The 16,844-nt window shown below is 49.8% G+C and overlaps 1 protein-coding gene across 1 annotated transcript in view; it reads left to right on the top strand.

The window, feature by feature from the left end:
• LOC109675838 (kinesin-like protein KIF28) overlaps window positions 1–16,844 on the top strand; it is a 51,210-nt gene that overhangs the window by 10,729 nt on the left and 23,637 nt on the right. The window contains 6 exon segments of the mRNA XM_074044802.1: window positions 5,797–5,889; window positions 5,984–6,278; window positions 6,366–6,541; window positions 8,145–8,180; window positions 11,687–11,911; window positions 13,235–13,383. Coding sequence (XP_073900903.1) covers window positions 5,797–5,889; window positions 5,984–6,278; window positions 6,366–6,541; window positions 8,145–8,180; window positions 11,687–11,911; window positions 13,235–13,383 — 974 coding nt within the window.

Below are 16,844 nucleotides of genomic sequence, written 5' to 3'. Positions count from 1 at the left end.
AGAGACAGGTAGGTAGATAAGAGAAGTACATAGAGAAAGTTTGGGGAGGGGAAATGAACCCAGCATCAGTGACCTGTGTGGATATTTCCTGCACATCCGTCACTGGAGGCACATAGAGGATGAGTGGTGAGGTGGCACTTGAAGAAATGATGACAAAAACATTTCCAAATTTGATGGAAACCATAAATCCACAGATCCAGGAAGCTCAATGAGTCCTAAGCAGAACTAACGCACAAAAATCACACCGAATCCTATTTTAATTAAATTACTGCCATCCAGTGATAAAGAGAAAAATCTTAAAAATGACAAGAGGAGAGCTGGGTATGGTGGTACATGCCTGTACTCCCATCTACTCAGAAGTGAGTTCAAGGCCAGCCCAGGCTAAGTTAGCCAAGCCCTATCTCAAAAATCAAAATACAAACAAAGGGGCTGGGAATATGGCTCAAGTGGCAGAGCACTCTCCTTGCATGTGTGAGCCCTTGGGTTCAATCCAGTACCGAAGGGGGAAAAATGTTGAGGAAAAGGAAAGAGGAGCACAAAGGATGACAGCCAATATATCACCAGAAGAATGCAAGCCAGAAGACAATGGAGAGGTGGTTGTGCGTACAGAAAGACACTGTCAGCCTACAATTCTACACCCAAGAAAAGTCTCAATCTCAACTAATTCGTAATCTCAACTGACTGTCAAAGCAAAAATAATAACAGTGTCTCTGGGATTTGTAGCATATATAGAAATAAAATGTCACTGGAACATGAGAGAGAGAATAGAACTACATTGTCTTAGATTTTATTCACTGTGTAAAGTAATACATTAGCCAACAATAGGGTGTGCTAAATTTAAAAAAAGAAGAACATTATAACCCTAGAGTACACGTTTCCAAACTTTTTGGTCCATGACTCCTTTATACAATTGAAAAATGAGAGCTGGGTACCAGTGGCTCACGCCTGTAATCCCAGCTACTCAGGAGGCAGAGATCAGGAGGATCACAGTTTGAGACTAGCCCGGGCAAATAGTTAGTGAGACCCTATCTCAAAAATATCCAACATATACACAGACAAAAAAAAAAGTGCTGGGGAGTGATAGAGCACCTGCCTAGCAAATGTGAGACTCTGAGTTCAAACTCCAGTACTGCCAAAAAAAAAGTTTTAAAGTCCCCAAGACCCTTTGCTGTTGTGGGTTTTATCCATTACTGTTTGCTGTGGTAGAAAGTAGAGCTGAAGGTATGGGGCTGAATATTGTCCTTAAAAATTCATGTCCCTCCCACAATGTGACCTTCTGGGAACTAGGGTCATTGCAGATAAAATTAGTTAGGATGCAGATGTACTGGGGTGGAGCAAGCCCTCCATCCAATGTGACTGGTGTCCTTACACGGAAAACACAGTGACACAGAGGCACACTCGTGGGACAGGCAAACGTTGCAGCCATGCGGCTCCAAGCCCAGGACCACCCGTGACTGCCAGCAACTGCCAAAACGCACGACAGGGATGGGGCAGAAGCCCTGAGGACCTGAGAAGGAGCCGGTCCTCCTGACACCTGGACTTCAAAAACCGAGTGACCAAATGTGGGTGCTGTAAGCCACCAGACCCTAGGATGCTAATAAGCTGAGAAAATTTAAAATATCTGTCAGTCTACTGACATGTATTAAACTCTATTCTGAGTTAAAACAGTAGCATAAAATAACATTTTGAGAAAAAATATTTTTATCCAAGTCAACAGTGAAGAAAACAGCAGCATTTTCCATTTTCTCAGGTCTCTGTACAGAGCTGGCTTCTCTTACAGCAGCACGTGTCACGCAGCCGTGGCAAAGTCCACCGTACACCTGCTTCTGCATCGAGAGACAATGAGACTGAGAGAGGCAGGGGTGACCATGGCCATGAAACCTCAATCCACAGGTGCCTGAAAGCGTCTCGCGAGCCTCTCATACTTGAGACTGGCTTCCCGAGAGCACTCAACAAAAATAAAGCAGAAGGATGACTACTTGTGAGTCAGTGTGGGGGAATGGAAATATAGAACATTCTTAACCCAAAAAATGGCAAGAAAAGAAGGTTGGAGGAAAGAGAACATTAGCAATTATAATACAAACTGCAAGATGGATGCAATGCCAGCCACATCAACGATAAAATTAAATATAAATGCCTGACCGTGACAATTAAAGGGCAATGATTGCCACATTCGATACAAAGAGCAGGATTCAACTATACACATATCTACAGGAAGCCTGGTTCAAATATAAAGAAAGAAATAGCTGTACACCATGCAAACACTAAGAAAAGAAAACTAGGTAAGGTACATTTTGTGACAAGAAGTGACTGCAGGACAAGAAATACTTCCTAATCATAAAGGAATCATCCCTCTGAGAACACATGACCGTCCTGTGTGGCTGTGCACCTAATAAATGAACCTCAAACTACGTGAAACAAAACTGGTAGAAGAGAAATAGCCAAATCTCTGATGAGTTCAACTCTCCTGTGGCAGCACAGATTGGAAGAAGGCTGCCAACATGGTTGAAAATCGCATCACAGGGGGCTCCTGCCACGTCACCCCCACCACAGCACTCCACGCTTTTCCAGTGTGGAACCTGCGTCAACACGGACCATAGCCCAGCCCGTGACTCCTCTCAATGAAAGCAAGGTGACAAATCACACAGTGTGTATTCTCTGCCCCCAGCAGAAGTACACTGGAAAGAGACAACAGAAAGATACTGGAAAACGGTAGACTTTTTGTTTTGTTTTTTGGTAGTGGGGTTTGAACTTGGGACCTTGCACTTGTAGGCAAGCGCTCTACCACTTGAGCCACTCCAGCAGCCTGCAGAATGGTGGACTTCTAAACAATCCATAGGGCAAGGAAGAGCAAACAAGGGACACTGATAGGTTTGAGTGTCCCCAAGGCTCATGGGTTGACAAGTTAATCCCCAGTGCAGCAGTGTTGGTGGGGCCTTTAAGAGGGACCCGCCCTCATGAGTGGGCTTGTGGGTGGAGGGCAGACCCTGACAGAGGGTGCACCTGGTCCTGTTCCTCTCCTTCGCCTCCTCTCTACCCCTCACCTCTGCCACGAGACCATGCAGCAAGACTCCCTCTCCAGAAGCTGGCGCATCAAGCTTGGACGTCCCAGTTTCTAGACTTGTGAGCCAAGAATTTCTGTTCATTGCAAACTGTCTGTTCTCTTACAGCATCACACGACAGACTAGTAAGACAGAAATTAGAAAATCTTTTCAACTGAACGAAAATCAAAACACCTGTCAAAGTGTGTGGGATGCATAGAATAATCTCAAATCCACATTAGAAGCTTCTGCCTAAAATTTAGAGAAAACAATAAATTAAATACAAAACAGAGAGAAAGGGATGAAAACAGTAATTAATGCAATATAAAACAGAAAAACATGGGAAGCTGAGATGGGAGGATCTGAGGCCAAGGCCAGCCTGGAACAATTCCCAATGAAAAAAGAAAGAAAGAAAAATCCCCAAACAAAACATAACAAAACAAACCCCAAACAACAACAAAACACAGTGGGACGACTTTGTCTCAAAAAACAGAAGAACCCCAGTAAAACAACAGAGAAAAATCTGTGAAACCAAAGCTGTTCTTTGAGGACAATTGGCAAAACTGAAAAACCTCTTTTCAAACAAATCAAGAACAAATATGAAGCATGCAGATCAGAAAGCAGGAGGGACAGTACTAAGGTCCTACAGCTGCTGCAAGGACACAGGGGATGCTGAGAATGACGTAATGCCATCCACGTGACAAAACGGATACAGGCCACTGACCTCACTCCAATTAACACACAGGTGGCCCTGCATCTACTGAAGAGATAAAATTTGGAGGTGGAAACTCACAGGGAAGACTTTAGGCTCAGACACCTTTGGTGCTGAATTCTACCAAAGGAAGCAGTCTTGCAGGTGATAAAAAGGAATACTTTCCATCTCATTTTTCAAGGGCAGTATTACACCAAAACCAGCCTAAGATGCCAAAATACGACAGAACAGCATTCTTCTAAACGGGAATATTTAGCAAACAGAATTCAGTAACATATTTTAAAGATAATACAGCATTATCACCTGGGCACCAGAGGCTGAGGTCAGGAGGATCAGGATTCAAGGCCAGCCCAAGCAAATAGTTCTGAGACCCCCATCTCCAAGACAACCAGAGCAAGATGGACCGGAGGTGTGGCTCAGACGGAAGAGCACCAGCTTTGCAAGTGTGAGGCCTTGAGTTCAAATCCTAATACCACTAAAAACATATATACATATCCTGCCGGTTGCAGGTTGAATAAAAGCATAGCGATGCAACTATGTACAGAACACAGCTCTCGTAAGTCACAGTGAACAACAGTGTCACTGGGACTGACAGATCGCTATTAGTTTCATCTGTCTGCAGTGCTGGGACGGACTCACTGGGCAAGTGAGCCAGCACTGTGCTCTCGTGCCTGTGTGGTTTTGGAGGGCGATCCCTCCGCTCACATATGCAGAAAAGTACCGTGACACTGTGGGTCACCTCTCGTGCTGTCCGGGTCTCTTAAGTCCCCAGAGGACACAGCGGTGATTGACCTGTACTCTACGTGGACTTGTATCACGTGTGTACAGTGACAGTCACCCAATGACCCGTCTGTCAGAACACAGCCCCGTCCTTAAGTGACACATGGCTGTGATTGATTACAGCAGAGTTAGCAAACCAACACAGAGTGCTGAAGACACCGGATATTCCCGTGGGAAACACGCATCTTAATCCTTCCCACACCTCGTGGGGAGAACGAGCTCAGGTGGGTCACAGACTTCGCGGTTAGACCTCAGATTCTAAAAGCGCTAACAAAAGGGCGAGGAGAGAATTATTGTGACGTCAGAGTGGGAGGTAAAAAGCATAACCATAAAAGAAAATGCTCGATAAATGAAGTCTCATTATAAAAGCAACTTTTGTTCTTCAAAAGGTAACAGTGTGAAAATGAAAGGAAAGCCACTGGGAAAGGAATTTGCAGAAGAATATTTGCAAATATTTGGTAAGGCATCCAAAATAAATATAAAAGCTTACAACCTAAGAAAAAGAAGGAAAAGGGGCCGGATGCAGTGACTCATGCCTGCAATCCCAGAATAAACCTTTCCTCTTTACAAATTGGTTATCTCAGGTATTTTGTCGCAGTGCTGGATAACTGACTAACATGATGTTTTTACATTTGATCTCTGGAATTAGAAGTGTAGCTCTGACGTCTCAGTTCATTTACCATACACACAGTATTCCAAAGACATTTTAATGGAAAACTGTAAGCAACAGCTAAAAATTATAAAATAATTCTATTCTCTACCTAAGATTTAAGCTATTTAACAAAATTTTGAATTACTTGAAGTTTTCAATTCATAATAATTAAAGGCAAAAAAAATCTGTAAACTCCATAGTGCTGAGAAGAAAAGACTAAGAACCCATCACTTCATGAAGCCTGGTAATGAGTCACCACTTAGCTGGGGCACAGCTTCTGAAGTGGGAGTAGACGTGTTACAGAAATGCATTGTGTGGGAAAAGTGTGGTCAACAGTGTTTTGGGAAACGACGGGTCCAGTTCTGCATTTTGGGCCTGGGGCTCGTGTAACCCTCAGTGCACTGTTTATTCTTTTGTCGTGAGAACAGGTTTGTCTGCTGTCCCTGTGTAAATCACACACCTTTCCCAGAGGTGAAAACTGTACAAATTCTACCATGTGGGCACATACGGTTTATTTCGATAAAATAGAGCAGGCAGGGAAGACCCCTTGAGAGCTATGGTGGGCGATGGCCACGACCCAGATGAGAAAAAGGGGCTGGGTTTGCCCCCAGCACCACAAAGCGGGCAAGGAGCGTCCCCATTCCCCCTCTTCTGAGCAGCCGCGGGCACAGGCACCGTCACCCACTGGAGACGTGTTTGTGACGGTGTGTGCAGTTAGCCAGCTTTCTGTTACTGTGACAAATGCCTGAGGGTCGATTTATGGAGAGACAAGGTTTATTTGGGTCCGTGGTTCTGTAGGTCCCAGTGCACGCTCAGCTGGACCCACAGTTTTTGAGTCCATGGCTGCACATCACAGCAGGGAACGTGTGGCAGGGAAACCCGCTCGGCTGGTGGTCGAGAAGAGAGAGCCAGGTCCCAGGATCCCCGTCAAGGTCATGGCCCGCTGACCTGACGACCACACCCTGGGTCCCCCTCTTCACGCTCCCACCACCGCCAGGAGCACCGAGCTGGGGCCCAAGCCTTGAACGCGTGGCCTTGGAGAAGAGTTTAGTTCAGACCATGGGCTGGGCGTCGTGTGTGCGCGTGCGTGTGAGTGTGTCGCTCTGGACACTAGGCCTGGTGACACAACACTTGCTTGGCATCTTCTTTCCAGAGCTGTTCTTCCAGGACGTCAGGTGAGGACTTCTGGACAGTGCCTGGCAAGGCTACAATGCCACCCTCCTGGCCTACGGGCAGACCGGCTCTGGGAAAAGCTACTCCATGATCGGGTTCGGCGCCAACAAGGGCATTGTTCCAAGAGTGTGTGCGGAGCTCTCCCAAGCCATCGAGAGCTGCGAGAGGGCCCAGCAACACCAGGTACACCGAGGGTGGAACCCTGCGTGGAGTGGCAGCTACCGGTGTCTCTGTTCCAGGATAATTACGGACAGACACATCTATAGATCCCAGACAGAACCCCAGTCCTCCTCATCTCTGCCCCTAGGTAGCCAGGATCACAGGCAGGAGCCACTGGCTTTTTTTTAAGACAGGATTTCACTGTATAGTCCAGACTGGCCTCGAACTCATGATCCCTGTACCTCGGTTTCCCAAGTGCTAGGATTACAGGCAGCAAGCCTGGTAAAAACAGGTTTTGGGTTTTTTTGTTTGTTTGTTTTGTAATACTGAGATCAAGGCCAGGGCCTTCTCTTGCTAGACAAGTGATCTACCCCTGAGCCACACCCCAGCCCCGCTGAATGTGACTTTCTTGGTGTTCTGTCTGTCTGTCTGTCTCTCTCTCTCTCTGGTAGTTGTATCTCCACTGACCTCCGATATTCTATGTGTCTTTTTTCATTTTATCATGCTTGACACTCGTCCTTCAATTCTGGAGGCTTTTCCAATATTCTCTTTTAAATTCTCCCCTATTTCCTCTTGTCTTCCATTTCTGGAAATTCAAATTGGATCTTGAACCTCTAGTGTTCTAATTTTATTATCTTTTCCCACCTACATTTCTTTTCTTTGTTGTTTTCTCTGCATTCCAGTAGATCTCCTCTACTGTATTTTGTTTCCTTCTACTGTTTTGGCTGTCATTCATAAATTTAATTTACAAATACTCTTTCTTCTCTGTTCACTCATTTTTTTTCAGAACTGGGATTTAAACTCAAGGCTTCACAGTTACAAAGCAAAAGCTCTGCCACTTGAGCCACTCCTCCAGCCCTTTTTGCTTATTTTGAAGATAGGGTCTCGCTTTTGGTCTAGGCAGCCTAGACCGAGATCCTTCTGAGTAGCTGGGATTACAGGGGTGAGCCATAGCACCCGGCCCGCTAGTCCTTTTTTTGGTGGGTACTGGGTTTGAACTCACGGCTTCACACTTAGTAGGCTGGTGCTCCACTTCTCGAGCCACCCCTCCAGCCCTCTGTGTTTTAAGAGCACGCTGTCTTTTCATAGAGCTTTAAAATATGCCTTCTACCCTCGCCACTGCCCGTTCTCGATTCCTGTTTCCTGCCTGTTCTGTTTTTCATGGTAGTGACTTTCCTCTTCTGGGGATCCTGGGCCACATTCACGTTCACGGGTGACGTTCAGCGCGGTGGGCAGCTCTGTAGCCGCGAGTCTGGACTGGCCAGGCTCATCCCAGACTGTGACAAGCCAGTCTCTCACAGGTGCAGGTGGCAGACTTTTCCCCGAACCTAGCCAGCAGGTCTCCGCAGTCCTGCTCGGAGGTCAAGAGTGGCCACCAGACCGTAGAAGCCCAGTCAGGGAGGGCAGGTTTTCCGCACCATTTTGCATCTGCTTTGCATCTGTTTTGCATCTGCTTTGCATCTGCTTTGCATTGATACTGAGAACCTCTCCGATTATGCAGAGGGCTGCATGGTGGAACAGCGTCCTGTGCTCACCACCCGCGTCCCCTGTGAGCATTTGCACTGTTTCCACGTTCCTGCCTCCCATGGTGACAGTGACGCTTTGTCTGTGCTCCCTCTCTCTGCAGGTCACGTTCAGTATGCTGGAAATTTACAACGAGCAGGTACCAGACCCCATTTTCTGCTCTCTCTCTCTCTCTCTCTGGTGTGGGACGGAAGCAGGGCCTTGCACGTGCTAAGCACATGGTTTGCACTGAGCTACAGGCCAGAGATCGTGTCCTTTGCTGTTGCGGTTGCTTTTCAATCACAGAGCCCAGGCTGGCCTCGAGCTCACGACCCTCTGCCCCTGCGTCTGAATGCTGGGGTTACAGACATGGAGGCTGTGACCACGCCTGGCTTCCGAGAGATGATGCGCTCTGACACACAAAACTGACTGCAGTTTCATAAGCATGAAGGACCCCAGTCGCCTGCCCTTCAGTAAACCCTGTGTCCTGGGACTGACAACCCAGCTCTCCCTGCCTCTGCAGCTCCTGTGCAGAACATGTCCTTCTTTCAGACATCTGTCCTTCCTCTGCCTACAATAGCCCTCATTGCTTTCTCAACTTTAAGGTCCCTCTGGACGGTCAGCTCCTCTGCACAACCTGGGCCCTCAGGAGGGAACAGCACAGTGTGCAGTACCGTGACTCTGTCTGTGAGGTCCAGAGGGTGAGCGCACTAGACTTTGAGGACTTGGCACCTCTGTGGCCTCCACTCAGCTCTGCTTTGTGGGATAAAGAGAGCCACAGATGATACAGGGTAAGCAGGCACGGCTGTGCACCAAGGAAACCATTTATGGGCACGAAGATTTCAATTTCAGCCAGGCACCTGTGACTCATGGCTGTAAGCCCAGCTACTTAGAGGTAAGAGATCAGGAGGATCATGGTTCAAAGCCAGCCTGGACAAATAGTTTGAGAGCCCCTATCTTGAAAATACCAACACAAAAAAAAGCTGGCAGGGTGGCTCAAGTGGCAGAGTGCCTGCTAAGCAAGCACAAGGCCCTGAGTTCAAACCCCAGTACCACCAAAAAAAAAAAAATTCACATCATCCTTGTGTGTCACAAAATATTATTCATATTTTGATTTTTTTTCCAACCATTTCAAAGTGTGAAACACATTCTTTGCTCAAGGGCCACAGGAGACAGCTAGTGGCCTGAATTTGGCTCATGGCTGGAGCTGGTCCACTCTCTGGCTTCACATCCAGCTCCTCGGGTGCAAGCCGGGTGTCAGGAGAACCACCTTACATTGGCTTCCTCGTTTAAGATGTACTAAATCTTGCATTTCTTTAAAAAATTTGGTGCTGGGGATAAAACCCGAGGCCTTGTGTGTGCTAAGCATGTACTCCACCGAGCCCACCCCAGCAACTAAAATTTCAATTCGAAATAGTGCCCAGAAAAACAGGACTCTTGAGCTGGTGTTTTTCTTCTTGTTGTTGTTGGTTTTTTTTGTGTGTGTGGTATTGGGGCTTGAACTCGGGCCTTCACCTTGAGCCACTCTACCAGTCCTTTTTTTTGTGAAGGGTTTTTTGAGATAGGGTCTCAAGGAACTATTTGGCCCGGCTGGCTTTGAACTGCGATCCTCCTGATCTCCGCCTCCTGAGTGTCTGGAATTGATTACAGGCGTGAGCCACCAGTGCCCGGCCCTTGAGCTGGTGTTTTTGCTTTAATTCTGCCCCTTCCCTGTGCTCACATTATGCTGAACTGTGCGTTTTATTTACGATTTTGTGTGCAGTGAGTTCCTGCACACATCTTTTGGTCTGTAGGGCTCGGCGCTCTGCTCCCTAGAAACCTGACAGATGTGTCTATACGGGTAGTTTCTGACAGGCAGAGGCCACAACCTATTAGTCTTTGTGTAACCCCAAACGACCCAAAGCTGAGCACCTTGTTTCATTTATTGCCAGTCCTCGTGGGGAACAGTGGGAATGATGGCATCTTACTATCGTCCCTGAATTGAGATCATCAGGATGGACTTAGCGCTTCTCTGACAGGCTCTGTGGTGACAGGCTCTGTGGTGACCGACAGGCTCTGTGGTGACCGACAGGCTCTGTGGTGACAGGCTCTATGGTGACAGGCTCTGTGGTGACCGACAGGCTCTGGTGACCGACAGGCTCTGTGGTGACCGACAGGCTCTGTGGTGACAGGCTCTGTGGTGACCGACAGGCTCTGTGGTGACCGACAGGCTCTGGTGACCGACAGGCTCTGTGGTGACCGACAGGCTCTGGTGACCGACAGGCTCTGTGGTGACCGACAGGCTCTGTGGTGGCCGACAGGCTCTGTGGTGACCGACAGGCTCTGTGGTGACAGGCTCTGTGGTGGCCGACAGCTCTGTGGTGGCCGACAGGCTCTGGTGACCGGCAGGCTCTGTGGTGACTGGCTCTGTGGTGACAGGCTCTGTGGTGACCGGCAGGCCCTGTGGTGACAGGCTCTGTGGTGACCGGCAGGCTCTGTGGTGACCAACAGGCTCTGATGACTGACAGGCCCTGTAGTGACAGCTCTGGTGACAGGCTCTGTGGTGACAGGCTCTGTGGTGACCGACAGGCTCTGTGGTGACCGGCAGGCTCTGGTCAGCCGCATATTCCTTTGGAGATACCACTTCCAAGAATGTTTGTGACATTCTCAGTGTTGGCTGAGGAAAAGGCTCCCTGGGGAGGGCGATGTCGTCTCCCTTGTGACATTTTCTCGTCGCTGGCACCTTATGTCCACCATCCCGATTTTTGCCCAAACTTCAATCTGTGCCCCCGCCCTGCCTGAAGTACTTCAAGCCGCAGAATGCGACAGCTGAGGGAGCTCTCGTGGAGAATTTAATCTGTCCCCTCGGGTCCTGAGGAGAAACCGGGAATGGGAGAGACCTTCCAACGTCCCACGGCTCAGGAGCAGAGCCGGGACCCTGACCAGGTCTTCTGGTCCCCAGCCCAGGCCTCCCTGCCCCACGATGCACGCGACATCCTGCAGGCTGTACCCGGCCCCACGGCAGACCCTGCTTTGCCTTCCACCAGTGGCTTCTCGGGAGGAAAGGCGACATGAGCTTTTACACAGGGCCGTGGTAAAGTATGGCGTCACACAAACTCCAGTGACAAGATCCCCAGATGCCCAGGGCCTCCAGTGCGGCTCGGCTGTGACGAGCACAGCCTGGGCTCAACAGTGTCCCTCGGAGGCGAGGGCTCGGGCATCGGCACTGGGAAGGTGTGTGGCAGTCAGAAACTTTGAACTGCGTTCATTTGCTCGTGTCCCGTTCTCAGAAAGACTTCGTTACCGTGGGAGACAGAATTTGTGATTTTGGATTCCTCCTGGGGGAGGTGTTCATCAAGTGAGGCCACGGCCACCCTTGCGTCCACAGCCGCTCTGAGTGCGCCGAGAGAGCAAAGATAACAAGGTTGCATTTTTAGGACGAATTCTGGAGTTGGTTTTTAGAAGTCGGGCTTCTGATTTCACTGATGCAGTGAGTTTTCCCCCTTCTTTCTCGCGCGTTTCCCAGTCTCGTTGGGAGCTCAGTTACCAGGTTTCCGGAGCCTATCAATATTTACTCCCTCATCAACCCCGCTCAAGCGCTAGTATATTGAGCAGAGACTTGAACGTGAAGAAAGGAAAAACTCCTGCCTTCTTGACGTTTGCACCGTTTTATCCCCTCCCCCCCAGGTAAGAGATCTGCTTTCCAGAGCCAAACAACCCAGTGGGCTTAAGGTCCGGGAAGATCAGCAGCTGGGCTTTTTCGTGGAGGGCCTGACCTGGGTGCCCTGTGAGAACCACGCGCGAATTGAGAAGCTGATGGAGCAAGGAACCAAAACCAGGACCACGGCCTCCACCAACTTGAATGCGGGCAGCAGCCGGTCCCACCTGCTCACTGCCATCCAGTTCAGGCAGGTGAGAGCCAGGCACAGGCCGGGCCCTGGTCCCTCGTGGCCTGGGGCTGGTGAGCCTTCTGGAATCTTCAGACTGGACCTGCAAGTGAAGGTGGCCGCCTCCAACCACAGGAGGCAGGGTCAGAACCAGGACGGCGAGGCACCTGCTCTTCCTGCCGAGCGAGCCCACCGCTTACGCACGTGGTCGGCACCTGCCAGGCCCCCCAGCGCCCACAGCACGCTGAGGCTGTGCCCCCTCCAGCAAACCCCACACTCCGAGGAGTGGCTTTGGCTCCAGGTTGCTCGAGGGGTAAACTGTGAGACTCTGAGGGTGGCCCCGTTTATCGTGGGAACCGGGTCAGTGCAGGTCCACAGGGTGCAGCGGGAGGAGCAGCGTCCAGAACCACCAGCCAGGCCCTGAGGTGCCTCCGTCATGCCTGGAGGCCAAAGGTCAGTTCCTCAAAACCAGGGAATCCACGCCAGAGACACCAGGGCGGACGCTTCTCCTCCACCCTCCCTGTAGGGGTAAGAGGTAATGTAAACACCCCCAGTTTGTTCCAGAAATGGTTACCCACGAACACAGGCGAGCCTCACAGCTGGCTGTGCACCGCCCCGGCCTCTGTCACAGCGCCGTCACAGATTAACATCAGTCCACAAACCGTCCCGCTCTCACACACTCGGGACTGTGATAGGGTTGACTCTCTCAGCACAGCTCTAAGGCTCTGCAGATCACTGAGGCTCCCTTGCCTCAGTTTCCCCTTCTGCACGGTGGGGTGAACGGCTCTCCTCAAGGGAAAGTTGGGGAGGTTGAAGGAGACGCTGCACATGAAAGACTTTCCTGAACCTTGAGGTCCCCTTGGCTTGGTTTTACAAAGTTAATAAATTCATAAACTTTATAGATAGTTTGCCCGGGTTTTTTAGCTTTATATTTTAGAGACAAGAGAGGAAGTCAGGTGAAAATAAATAAGGGAGGAGGCGTGGCACCATGTCTCTGGCGAGGCCAACAGTGACAGGAGCGCCCACGGTGTCAGCTTCATCCTGACCTGGAGCCCGCCAACGCCCCCGGGAATCCGAAATGCCCACAAGTTCACGATCGCCCCGCCACGGGACCACGCGGTCCTGCAGTTACTGATCCTGCAGATGTCAGGGTGTTTGTGTTTTAAGAGTTTGTTGATAGGCTGGCGTGGCCCCTGGCGTCTGCTGTTTCCCTGAGGAAGCCCTCTGCAGATACGGGAAGGGGCCACCAGGTCCCGGGGCTGGGGGTGACTGCTGTAGAACGGTTGGAAAGCGTCACGGGTTTATTGTTTGAGATCCTGACAGCTCTGCCTGCACTGTGTCCCCACAGGTGTCCCTGGACGGGGCCTTCACCAAGCAGGCCACTCTCAACTTGGTGGACCTGGCGGGCAGCGAGAGGCAGAGGGCCGCAGGCGCTGAAGGAGACAGGCTGCGGGAAGGATCCCGCGTCATCCTGAGCTTGACCAGCTTGGGAAACTGGTATGCAGTTTCATCAGGTATGCAGCCGGGACGCGGGTATCTGTGCCATAAAAATGACACCGTGTGTAAGGGAACAGAGGCCAGGGCCCCGGCTCCACCCTCAGCGCCAAAACAATCAAGCAAATGAACAAAGACGGAGTGTAACCCTTGCTTCATGACTCCGCCTCACCATCGGTTCAGGCCTGACTTTCCCATAAGCTTAAACGGATTGTTTCACAAATGACACTAATGAAATCTCCACCTCCCCAGGCCTGCTTGGTACGCGTTCCTCCCCTCCCCCGCCCGGCCCCACCTTGCTCATCCCACCTGAGTCTTGTCACTTACGCAGAGGTAAGCTGCTGTGTTCCCTTCTGCGACTCCCGGAAAATTTTCCCCTTAAGTTAGAAAATACACTAACGTACACAAATCACAGATGTTCAGCTCAATGAATTTGTGTGTGGACACGCGTGTGTACACACGCACACACACACATGCACGCTCCCATGTGCTTACCACCCCGAGAGAGATGCTGAACAGTTCCAAGACCCAAAGGTCTCCTCCCATCCCTCCCAGTTCGTTTTCCCACCAAAAGAATTGACCTTCGACTTGGAATTGGTTTTGCCTAATTGTCTGCATTTTTAGAGAAATAGATGGTTTACGCGAGGTCACTGGCTTGTACATCCTGCTTCTTTCCCTAGGCTTGTATCCATGATATTATTCAAAGTTGATGCATGGAGCAACTCTTCATTCTTTTTCATTGCTGTATAGTCTTCCGAGGTGCGCCCATATCACCGTTTATGTGTCAGCTCTACTCATGGGCATTTAGCTTGTTTCCAGGTTTGGGCTAATATGAATATTAGCTCTGAACATTCGTGTTCCTGTACCTTGGGGAGGACAAGGACTCGTTCCTCCTGGGTATGTGCTCTGGAGACTCTGAGAGTTGACATTTTTTGTGTGGATGCTGAGCACCCCCACCCCAGTGCTTGACTCTACCTTATTAGCAATATCTAACAGGCTATGTGTCCCCGCGGCTCATTTACTTCTGTTCTTTCAGGAAACATTGTATCTACAAGATGCATCCTGTTTGTACATGTAGCAATTCGCATTTTTCATTGTTGCGTAGTTTTCTGCTGTGGAATATGCAATTTGGTCTCCTGTTGATTGGTGTGTGGAGTTTCCTGTTGGATTTTTGCTATTACAAACGGGGTTACCATGAACATGCACCTGCAAACCATTGGGTGTTAATGTCACCTGCGTTTCTTTGTGTCAGACAAAGAACGGAAAGGGTTGGGCTCCAGGGTATGCAGACACCTAATTTTACAAGATGATGACAAACTTTCCCAAAATGTCAAGCAGTTTACATCCAACAGCAGTGTAGGGTCTGTTCTGGTGACCCGTGCCTTTTCTGAGACTCAGAATTGTCAGGTTTCTGCATTTCCCAGCCGATGGTGTAATGCCGCTGACCGAGGGCTTGACATTCCCGGTTCCAGTGGCTCCAGCGTGTCTTGGTGTTTGTCAGCAGCTTTTCCAAGAAAAGCCTGCTCCCCTTTCCCTTTGACACTAGTGATTTGTAAGACTCCTGTACTTTTTTTTTCTTTTTTGGTGGAACTGAGGTTTGAACTCAGGGCTTCAGCGCTTGCAAAGCAGGCGCTCTACGGCTTGAGCCACTCCCCCAGCCCATTTTGCTCTGGTTGTTTTGGAGATGGGGTCCAGGCTAGCCTTGAGCTGTGATCTTCCTGATCTCATGGAGCTGGGAGTAAGGCGTGAGTCATCAGCACCTGGCTGTGGTTTGTGTTTTGCATGTTTTGTATCTTAAGAAAATCAGGGTCAGAAAAGTGTCACACTTAAGTTCCTGTCCGACTGGACTTGACTTCTGTGTCAAGGTAGACGTCCTTCTTTTCCTTTGAACGGTCCTTCTTTCTCCAGTGGACTTCACGGCGTCTCGGTCATGTCTGGAGGTCCCACAGATGCTCAGCCGTTCAGGGGCTGGGGGCACCGTGGTGAGCGCTTGCTCAGCTGGGTTCCACCCCCAGCACCTTGTCCTCCTACTGGATGACATGGGCTCTCCGCCCTCATTTATAACTGTCACGTATTTCAGTTCCAGTCTTCTCTAATCCCAGACATCACTGCCACACCTCATCGAACCTCTCTGTCCATCTCCCTCTCCAGCCTCTGTCTCTGTATGTCTGTCTGTCTCTCTCTCTCTCTCTCTGCTGGGGAGCAAACCCAGGGCCTCGTGCACACTAGCCATGTGCTGTACCACTGAGCCACACCCCAGCTTTATTTCCTTTGTAAAGGATTCTTGCTGTGCATAGGATTTCAGATTGATGGAATTTTCTTTCAGCAGGGCTGTCTCCGTGAGGCGGGGAGGGCAGCACTGGGTTTGAACTCAGGGCTTCAGCAACTCTTCATTCTTTTTCATTGCTGTATAGTCTTCCGAGGTGCGCCCATATCACCGTTTATGTGTCAGCTCTACTCCAGCTGGCCTGGATCACCGTCCTCCTATTTCTGCTTCCCACACAGGCAGGTTGACAGGCATGAGCCACCATGCCCAGTTTATTGGTTGAGACAATAACTTTTTGCCTGGTTGCTCTCGAACCATGATCCTTCTGATCTCTGCCTCGTGAGTAGCTGGGATTACAGGTGTGAGCCACTACACCTGACTCCTCCCTCACTATTTTCAATTGACAATTTAATTGCCACTCCCTTGAGGATCATCCATTTTTCTCCCTAGCTACTTTGAAACTCTTTGTTTTGGGTCTCTGATTCCAACATACTGTATTTGAGCATAAATTTCTATTTATCCTCACGGGATTCCTTGGACTTCCATCCCTTCTGAAAAGTCCTTGGCCGTGATCTCTCACACACTGCCTCTGCCATTTTCTTTCCTCTTCTGAAACTGCAGTTGGACCGTTTGGAGCATGTTGCTTGGGTCCTTGTGTCTCCTGACGTCTCTCTCTCGGTTGGCACCACTGTGGCTCTGGCTGCCACCCGGGTCATTTCTTCTGACTGTCTTTTCACCATATGTCTAACTTGCAGTTATAACCATCCATGGCCTTCTTAATTCCAATTGCTCTTTTTTAAAAGATCAGTTTATTTCTTTGCCAAATCTGACGTAGTGACATCATGGATTTCTCTTCCCTTCCTGTGATTATCATTTCTTACAAATGGGGTCCCTCTCCTCTCCTCCACTCTCTTCTGTGTTACCCAGGCTGGTCTCGAACTCATGAGCTCACACAATCTCCTGTCTCAGCCTCCTGAGCAGCTGGGACTACAGGTATGAGCCACCTCACTGGGCTCAACACTGCCTCCCGTGGGGATTTCTTCCTGCTCGTGCTCAAGCTGTGGCCATGAGAGGGCCCAACCTGATGGGACCTAAGGCAGCAGAGGGACAGACAGACAGGCAGCCAGGGACCCCACAGCCTTCCGTCACAGCCCCTCTCAAGACACCGAGCTGCAACAGCCTACAGTGTGCAGGTCTG

Source organism: Castor canadensis, chromosome 11 (genome assembly GCF_047511655.1).
Source record: "Castor canadensis chromosome 11, mCasCan1.hap1v2, whole genome shotgun sequence".
NCBI lineage: Eukaryota > Metazoa > Chordata > Mammalia > Rodentia > Castoridae > Castor > Castor canadensis.
Note: the sequence above shows the minus strand (reverse complement) of the source record. Positions and strands in the feature narration are given on the sequence as shown.